General features: G+C 42.2%; 1 protein-coding gene across 1 annotated transcript in view; it reads right to left on the minus strand.

The window, feature by feature from the left end:
- The window catches only part of nhsl2 (NHS-like 2), a 157,617-nt gene that overhangs the window by 14,837 nt on the left and 132,780 nt on the right, over nt 1–10,000 (minus strand). Inside the window, 2 exon segments of the mRNA XM_053343161.1 lie at nt 1,069–1,202; nt 1,205–1,369. Coding sequence (XP_053199136.1) covers nt 1,069–1,202; nt 1,205–1,369 — 299 coding nt within the window.

Below are 10,000 nucleotides of genomic sequence, written 5' to 3' on the forward strand. Positions count from 1 at the left end.
GGTCGGAGCGATAAAACAAGATGAATTCCTCCTGCTGTCCCCACTCTCAAACACTCGGAGGAAATATTACGCTACCTACACACATTTGGTCCAGGATGCATATTTTTATGGATCCTAGAAGCCGACTCTTCCTCCGTCGCTGTGATACTATTATAAAAAAAATAAATAAAAAAAACCCCCACTACCATCCTGGAGCCTCAGCTGGAGCGTGAAATAGCTCCGCAGTGAGTTTTGAATGTGTTGCATTTCATTATGACTTTAAAAATAAATACCTTCAATCTCTAAAAAAAGTATCTTTATACTCTAAAAAGCATCGAAAAGAAGAGAAGAAGGAAAAAGAAGGAAAAAGAAGAGAAGAAGGAAGGGAGGGAGGAAGGAAGAAAGGAAGGAAAGGAGGAAGGAAGGAAGGAAGGGAGGGAGGAATGAAGGAAGAAAGGAAGGACAGAAAGATGGAGGGAGGGAGGGAGGGAGGGAGGGAGGGAGGGAGGGAAGGATGAATGAAGGAAGAAGGGAAGGACAGAAGGGAGGGAGGGAGGGGAAGGAGGGAGGAAGGAAGAAGGAAGAAAAGGAGGGAAGGAAGGAAAGAATGAAGGAGGGAAGGAGGGGAGGGAGGAAGGAAGGAAGGAAGAAGGAAGGAAAGGAGAGAGGGAGAGAGGAAGGAAGGAAGGAAGGAAGGAAGGAAGGAAGAAGGAAGGAAAGAATGAAGGAGGGAGAAGGAAGGAAAGGAGGGATGGAAGGAAAGAAGGAAGGGAGAGACGGAGGAAGAAGGAAAGGAGGTAGGAAGGAAGAAAAGGAAGGAGGGAGGGAGGGAAGGAGGGAGGTAGGGAGGAGGAAGGAGGGAAGGAAAGAAGGAGGGAGGAAGGACAGGAAGGACAGGAAGGACAGGAAGGACAGGAGGACGGAAGGAAGGAAGGAAGAAGGAAGAAGAAGGGAGCAAGGAAGGAAGGAAGGAAGGAAGGAAAGAAGGAAGGAAGGATCAAATTAGGAAAAGTTGAGCTAAACTAAATAAATAAATGTATGTTAAGGGTTAATTTAGCACCCATGTCACCCTCGTTCACCCTCGTTCACCCTGACCCACCCTCGTTCACCCTCGGGGTCTGACCTGTGACGTCCAGCGGTATGAAGTGTCCCGGCGTTCGTCTCCCCAGGTGCCAGCGGGGTTTCTCAGCGGTGGGCGGTCCGGTGGGGGTCCGGGTGGTCGGCGGTCGGTGGCGGTGCTGCAGCTGCTGTTGTTACTACTCCAGCCCAGCGGGGGGCGGTCCGAGCCGCAGGGGGACGGGGACGGGGAGGGGGACGGGTCGGTCGCAGCAGACCTCAGGCCGAATACCGAGGAGGCGGTCTCATCATCGTACAGCTGTTTGGACGCCGGCTAAAGAAGAAGAGAAGAAGAAGAAGAAGAAGAGATCAGTTAGAAGTTGTAGAGTAGGGGGGGTCAAACATGAGGCTCGAGGGCCAGAATCGGCCCGCCGAGGGGTCTGCTTTGGCCCACTTTCCGTCGGTCTTTTTTTTCTTCCTTCCTTCCATCTGTCCTTCTTTCCTTCCTTCCATCTTTCCTTCCTGTCTTCTGTTCCTTCCTTCCACCCTTCCTACCATCTTTCCTTCCTGTCTTCTTTGCCTTCCTTCCTTCCATCTTTCCTTCCTTCCTTCCTTCCATCTTTCCTCCCTGTCTTCTTTTCCAACTTTTCTTTTCTTTTCTTTCTTCCTTCCTCACTTTTATTCTTTCCCTCTTCCTTCTCCTTATCTTTCCTTCTCACCTTCCTTCATTTCTGCCTTCCTTCCTTCCTTCCTTTTGTCCTTCCTTTCTTCCTTCCCTCCTTCTTTTCCTTCCATCTTTTTAACGGTCCAGCCCACATGAGATCAAATTGGGCTGTTTGGTGGAATATTCTGGTGAGCATTTAGCAGCTAAACGGTGGTGAACAAAAACAGAGCTAACAGGAGAGTGAACAAACTAAGTCCTGGTTTTTGACTTGCAGGAAGCATTTTCTAATAACCTTCACCTCAAGATTTACAACTTTAACCTCAAGTTTAGACTCTGCAGTTCCCTCTATCCCTATCTGCACTAAACAGCAAACAAGCAAAGTTCCTGACTAGCTAGTGAGCATTTAGCAGCTAAAGAGTCCGATATTTGTCATAAGAATCGGTGGAGAACAAAAACGGAGCTAAAAGGAGAGTGAACATTAGACTTACAGCCATCAGGGAGGCACAGCTATGCTACCAAGTTAATGCTAATGCAGGTTAAAGCTAAATAAGTGATGTATTTTTTATATATATGTGTATGACTGAGACGGAATGATTGGTGGAAACTTATATTTACGACATTACTTCTTGTCAGATTCCTTCTTGCTGAACAGACTTTATTTAGCATATAAAGTAAAATGTAACAGTCACATTTCTATTTAAATTCATATTCATCCTGCATTTGCTCCATCTTTCCTGCAGCCTGACCCCGTTTCCCTCTCAGTGAAAGTCGATCTCTGCTCAGATTCAATTACCTCATCTTCTACCAAACTTTCAACTTCTTTAAAAGTCTTTTCTTTCTTTTTATTTTAAGCCCAAAACCATTTTGAAACTCAGACAATTGTTTTTTTTTAAGTTATTGGCACAAACACAAACACACACACACACACACACACACACACACACACACACACACACACAGAAATAAACTCTGAGATCGATTCAAGTAAAGATCAATACCAGCTGAGAACTCGGAGGCAGGCAGAGGTCATCGAGAGTTTTATAGGCTGGAGAAGTACCAGGAAGAGGAGAAGAGGAAAAGAGAGGGAAGACTGGAGGAGTAGATAAAAAGTGAGGGAGTGGAAGAAAGAGAGGTTTAACCCTTCAGTTGGAAAGGAGAGAGGAGGAAGGAAGGGAGGAAAGAAGGAAGGAAAGGAGGAGGAATGAAGGAGGGAGGAAAGGAAAGAAGGAAGGGAGGAAGGAAAGGAGGAAGGAAAGGAGGAAGGAAGAAGGAAGGAAAGGAGGGAGGGAAGGAGGAAGGGAGGCAGAAAGGAAAAGAGGAAGGAAGGATAGAAGGACAGAGGAAAGAAGGAAGGGGGAAGATAGGGGGGGAGGAAAGAAAGAGAGAAGGAGGGAGGGAGGAAAGAAGGAAGGGAGTAAAGGAGGAAGGAAGGAAGGAAGGAAGGAAGGAAGGGAGGAAAGGAAAGAAGGAAGGGAGAAAGGAAGGAAGGATGGAGGAAATGAGGAAGGAAGGAAGGAGGGAGGGAGGGAGGACACAAAGGTAAAGAGAGAGAGAGGGGGGAGAGAAAGAGAGAAACACAAAGACATGACTCATCATCAGCTGTCTTGACGTTAGCAGAGACAAATATAGTCAAACTTTTATAGCTGCTGGAAGAAGAAGAAGAAGAAGCAGAAGAGAGGAAGAAGAAGAAGAGGAAGAAGAAGAAGAAGAAGAAGAAGAAGAGAGGAAGAAGAAGACAAGAGAAGAAGAAGAAGAGAAGAAGAAGAGAGGACAGGAAGATGATATATATATGTTTGGATCTGGATTAGCCGGCAGAGACGTCTCTGTCTCAGTCGCTGTCATCAACAGGAAGTTGTAATCCCAGCTGGGAGGGAACGAGCATCTGTCAGCTGCCTCCTTTTAAATCCGAGGGCAGTGCCCTCGAGCAAGGCACTGCCCTCGAGCAAGGCACTGCCCTCGAGCAAGGCACTGCCATGCAAACTGCTGCAGGATGATAACCCTCCTCTCATCCTCTCATAGATACACTGATATTCTGATTTATCTCAACCCTCCTGTTGTCCTCGAGTCAAGGAAGGATGAGAGGGAGGAAGGAAGGGAGGAAAGAAGGAAGGAAAGGAGGGAGGAAAGGAGGAGGGAGGAAGGAAGAAGGAAGGAAGGGAGGAAGGGAGGGAGGTAGGAAGGAAGAAAAGGAGGGGAGGAAGGAAAGAATGAAGGAGGGAGGGAGGGAGGAATGAAGGAAGGAAGAAAAGGAGGGGAGGAAGGAAAGAATGAAGGAGGGAGGGAGGGAGGAATGAAGGAAGGAAGGAAGGAAGGAAGGAAGGAAGAAAAGGAGGGGAGGAAGGAAGGAAGAAAAGGAGGGAGGAAAGAAGGAAGGAGGGAGGAATAAGGAAGAAGGGAGGGAAGGAAAAGAGGTAGGGAGGAAAGAAAGGAAAGGAGGGAGGAAAGAAGGAAAGACAGAAGGAAGGAAGGAAGGAAGGAAGGAAGAAACAGTCAAAACAGACAGGGTCAATTTGACCCGGGCAGGACGACATGAAGGTTGAGAGGGAGAATGAGAGGGAGGGAGGGAGGAAGGAAGGAAAGGAGGGAGGAAAGAAGGAAGGGAGGAAAGGAGGGAGGGAGGAAGGAAGAAAAGAAGGAAGGAAGGAAAGGAGGGAGGAAAGAAGGAAGGGAGGAAAGAGGGAGGAAAGAAAGAAGGGAAGGAAAGGAGGGAGGAAGGAAAGAAGGGAAGGAGGGAGGAAAGAAGGAAGGGAGGAAAGAGGGAAGAAGGAAAGAAGGGAAGGAAAGGAGGGAGGGAGGAAAGAAGGGAAGGAAAGGAGGGAGGAAGGAAAGGAGGAAGGAAAGAAGGAAGGGAGGAAGGGAGGAAAGAAGGAAGGGAGGAAAGAAGAAAGAAGGAAGGAAGGAAAGGAGGGAGGAAAGGAGGGAGGGAGGAAGGAAGGAGGGAAGGAAGGAAGGAAGGAAGGAAAGAAGGGAGGAAAGAAGGAAGGGAGGAAAGAGGGAGGAAAGAAAGAAGGGAAGGAAAGGAGGGAGGAAGGAAAGGAGGGAGGAAGGAAGGAAGGAAGGAAGGAAGGAAGGAAGGAAGGAGGGAGGAAGGAAGGAAGGAAGGAAGGAAGGAAGGAAGGAAGGAAGAAAGAAGGAAGGAAAGGAGGGAGGAAAGAAAGAAGGAAGGAAAGGAGGGAGGAAAGAGGGAGGAAGGAAAGAAGGGAAGGAAAGGAGGGAGGAATGAAGGAAGGAAGAAAAGGAGGGAAGGAAAGAAAGAAGGAAGGAAAGGAGGGAGGAAAGAAGGAAGGGAGGAAAGAGGGAGGAAAGAAGGAAGGGAGGAAAAGAGGGAGGAAGGAAAGAAGGGAAGAAAATGAGGGAGGGAGGAAAGAAGGGAAGGAAAGGAGGGAGGAAGGAAGGAAGGAAGGAAGGACCAGTCAAAACAGACGTTAAGGTAACAGAGCTCTTTAACAGCTTGCTGGAGGAACAGAGAGCTGGTATATAAACAGGAAATGAACGTGCAGCCGTCCTGCAGTAAAATCACAGCTGGGAGTCCGTTTACGCTGCCGGGACGTTAAGAAACAGTTCGGGGAAAGAGGCTGAAAACAATTTACAGCAGACGCAAAGAAAGGAAAGAAAGAAAGAGAGAGAAATAAAGAAGGATAAGCTGCAAAGAATGAGTCTGTCTATTAATCTCTTTAGTCTAACTTTTATCACCTTCTTTTTTATTATATTATAAATTATCTCTTCTATTGCATTTTTACTCATGTTTTGTCTTTTAATATATATATTTTTTCACACCATAAATGTAAAAACACCATAAATGTCTTTTATTCTGAAATTTGACAACTTTTCCTGCCCAAAATGCACAAAAATGAGAATATTTTGAAATGTTGGTGCTTTTATTCTGAAATTTGTTTTTCCTATACTTTCTATAAATCTTAGTCTATTGAGGCTGTTCTGGGTCAAATTCGACTCGTGCTTACTATTAATTTCCTGGAGACTTACTCTAACCTTAAATTATTTTTTTTAATTATTAAATTGTATCTCTTATTTAATTTTTTTTTTTTTTTTACTTTTTAAATCTATATAATTTTTTACTCTGACTTTTAATCAACTTTTTCTTTTACTCTCTTATTTGTATTCATTTATTATTTATACATTATTATTATTATTATTATTATTATTATTATTATTATTAATTTTACTTTATTTAAATTTTCTAAATATTATTTTTTAAATTATTATTATTTATTTTATTTAAATGTTCTAATTATTATTATTATTATTATTATTTATTTTATTTAAATGTTCTAATTATTATTATTATTATTATTATTATTATTTATTTTATTTTATTTTTTCTAATTATTATTATTATTATTATTTTTATCTTGCATGCATTTGTCTCAATTTTGTTTAATTCTAATTTTTAATAAACTTTTTCTTTTATTCTCACTTATTTAATTCATTTATTTATTATAGTTTTCTCTTATTTTTTAACTTTATTTAAATTTTATCCTCCTTATTTTCTGTTGCTTGCAGCTTCAGTTTATTTATTCATTTATATTCTTTTCTGTGTAATTTGTTCTTTTGTTTTCTTCATATTGTCACTTCCTCTCTTTATTATCAGCTTGTCATTCAACTGTGAGGCTCTTTAAGCTTCATTGACACACACACACACACACACACACACACACACACACACACACACACACTGATATAATTGGCAGGTTTCATTTCCGATCATATTTCCATCTGGGAGAAGCTCGATCATTACAGCCTTTGTTTATCGACGCCCGCTGAGAGTGTGAATGGAAGATGACTAATTCTAACAAATCTGAAAAAGATGGGGGAGGAATATGTTGCGTGGTAGTTTCTTCTTTTTTCTTTTTTTCCTTCCTTCTTCCACTTCAGTCATCATTTATAAAGGTTTGATAACAAAAGCAACGAGACATTTTAGTCACAACACAACTTTAGCTCAGACGGTATCAGTGACAGTGAAATAGTTCCTGCTATTGTTAGAGAGACAAATGATGCTTCTGTGTTACTAAGGGACTCATTAAAGGCTCAAACTACTCTTAATAAAGAAGCAAAGACAATATATATAGTTTTATATCACATCCACATACTGTTTGGGTTACTTAAGACCCATTTTGACATTTAAAAGCAGTAAAAACACCATAAATGTCTAAATAAATGTATTTTAAAATGTTGGTGCTTTTATTCTGAAATTTGATCACTCTTCCTGCCCAAAATGCACAAAAATGAGAATATTTTAAAATGTTGGTGCTTTTATTCTGAAATTTGATCACTTTTCCTGCCGAAAATGCACAAAAATGAGAATATTTTAAAATGGTGGTGCTTTTATTCTGAAATTTGATCACTTTTCCTGCCCAAAATGTACAAAAATGAGAGTATTTTAAAATGTTGGTGCTTTTATTCTGAAATTTGATCACTCTTCCTGCCCAAAATGCACAAAAATGAGAATATTTTAAAATGGTGGTGCTTTTATTCTGAAATTTGATCACTTTTCCTGCCCAAAATGAACAAAAATGAGAATATTTTAAAATGTTGGTGCTTTTATTCTGAAATTTGATCACTTTTCCTGCCAGAAATGCACAAAAATTTGAATATTTTAAAATGTTGGTGCTTTTATTCTGAAATTTGTTTTTCCTATATATTTCCTTATATCCTATTTCTACAAATCTATTCTACTAGTCTATTGAGCCTGTTGTTGGTCAAATGTGACTCGTATCTATCACCATGTGTTTTAGTGAAATGAATAGTTAATAGTTTTAATAAGATAGTAGTTATGAGGATTTCTTTTTATGATGTAGCAGTGAAGACTGATGGCTCTAATGGTTATACAATAAACTCCACAGCTCCATAAAATGACATTTAACCACCAAAAAGAGACATAAAAATGACTAATATCAACCTACAGTTAGTTTGAGTGACAGCTGCCATCTAGTTACCGTAGCAACGTAGAGATGGAGAGACTAAAGAGACATAAAAATGACTAAAAAGAGACTTAAATTGACTAAAGAAACCTAAAAACTACCAAAAAGAGACTAAAATCAACCTACAGTTAGTTTGAGTGACAGCTGCCATCTGGTTACCGTAGCAACGTAGAGATGGAGTGACTAAAGAGACTCAAAACTACCAAAAAAGAGACATTTCCATCATTATGTCTATGTTATATTTTCATGTCTGAGGTAAAATAGGACATGATATTGTGTGATGATGAGCTGTTGATGCTTTCTAAACACACCAATATGAACAGTCCAGTATGTAAAGGGTTAATAAAGACGTGATTCATTGTCTGCTACTGTTTCACATTTACACACACACACACACACACACACACACACACACACACACACACACACACACACACACACACACATACTGTATGAAACATAAAACCGGTTCAGCGTTGCTCTTAAAGTGCAACACTAAACCGGTTAATTGTGTTTTAATTGTGGTGTGTAACCTTTTGTTTAGTCACACCTGTGTTTGTATGTCAGCCAGGTGCTTCGGGTTGCTACTGTAAATCCTGTCACTCCTGTATTCTTGCATTTTCTTAAGCGTAGGACTGTACATTGTGTGTTTACTTACTTACTACTTACTAGAAATCTTATAATAATAATAATAATAACTGGGGTTTTTCTTCCTGCTCCGAATTTAACCCTTTATAGGGCACTCATTGAAAGGAAGGGAGGAAGGAAGGAAGGGAGGATGGAAGGAAGGAGGGAGGAAGGAAAGGAAGGAAGGACGGAGGAAAGAAGGAAGGAAGGAAGGTAGGGGGGAGGAAAGAAAGAGAGAAGGAGGGAGGGAGGAAGGGAAGAAAGAAGGAAGGAAGGAAGGTAGGGGGGAGGAAAGAAAGAGAGAAGGAGGGAGGGAGGAAGGGAAGAAAGACGGAAGGAAGGAAGAAGAAAGGGGGATGGAGGAAGGAAAGAAGGAAGGGAGGAGAGAAGGAGGGACGGAGGAAGAACAGATGGAAATAAGGAAAGGAAGGAAGGACGGAGGAAGGAAAGAAGGAAGGGAGGAGAGAAGGAGGGAGGGAGGAAGAACAGATGGAAATAAGGAAAGGAAGGAAGGAAGGAAGGACGGAGGAAGGAAAGAAGGAAGGGAGGAGAGAAGGAGTGAGGGAGGAAGAACAGATGGAAGTAAGAAAAGGAAGGAAGGAAGGAAGGATGGAGGAAGGAAAGAAGGAAGGGAGGAGAGAAGGAGTGAGGGAGGAAGAACAGATGGAAGTAAGAAAAGGGAGGAAGGACAGATGGAAGGAAGGACAGATGGAAAGAAGGAAGGGAGGAAGGAAAGGAAGGAAGGACGGAGGAAATAAGGAATGAGGGAGGGAGAAAGGAAAAGTGGAAGGGAAGAAAGAAGGCAGGGAGGAAGGAAAGGAAGGAAGGAAGGAAGGAAGAAAGGAGGGAAGAAGCATAGGACTGTACATTGTGTGTTTACTTACTTACTACTTACTAGAAATCTTATAATAATAATAATAACTGGGGTTTTTCTTCCTACAGGACAGCTAATTAAAACCAGCGGGTCATATAAAGCAAGGTGACATTTAACCCTTAAACAGACCTTACTAGTTATGTCATTTGCACCTCAAGTAAGGAAGGAAAGGACGGAAGAAGGAAGGAAAGGAGGAAGGAAGGGAAGCAAGGGAGGAAGAAGGAAGGAAAGGAAGGAGGGAGGAAGGAAGGAAGATAGGAAGGAAAGGAGTGAAGAAGGAAGGAAAGGAGGGAGGAAGGGAAGGAAAGGAGGAAGAAGGAAGGAAAGGAAGGAGGGAGGAAGGAAGGAAGATAGGAAGGAAAGGAGGGAAGAAGGAAGGAAAGGAGGGAGGAAGGGAAGGAAGGGAAGGAAGGGAGGAAGAAGGAAGGAAAGGAGGGAGGAAGGAAGGAAGGACAGATGAAGGAAGGAAGAAAGGACAGAAGGAGGGAACATTTACCCTAACAGCTGAACATAGATCTGAGGAAGGAAGGAAGGAAGGAAGGAAGGACGGACAGATGAAGGAAGGAAGGAAGGAAGGACAGATGAAGGAAGGAAGGAAGGAAGGACAGAGGAAGGAAGGAAGGACAGAGGAAGGACCCGGGAGGACAACAGGAAGGTTAAAGAGTCTGTATCTCCTGGTGCACGTTGTCTGTATAAGGGTTAAAGTAACTTCACACTAACACCTCAATATTTGTTTCACACTTCCAGATCCCCCCCCCCCCCCCCCCCCAGTTTGATATGAACCAAAAAAAAAAAAAATACATATGTGAAACCTCCCTCGGACCAAACAGCCAAACCTCAGATGAAAAGAGGCGGATCAAA

This window comes from Scomber japonicus, chromosome 22 (genome assembly GCF_027409825.1).
Source record: "Scomber japonicus isolate fScoJap1 chromosome 22, fScoJap1.pri, whole genome shotgun sequence".
Taxonomy (NCBI): domain Eukaryota; kingdom Metazoa; phylum Chordata; class Actinopteri; order Scombriformes; family Scombridae; genus Scomber; species Scomber japonicus.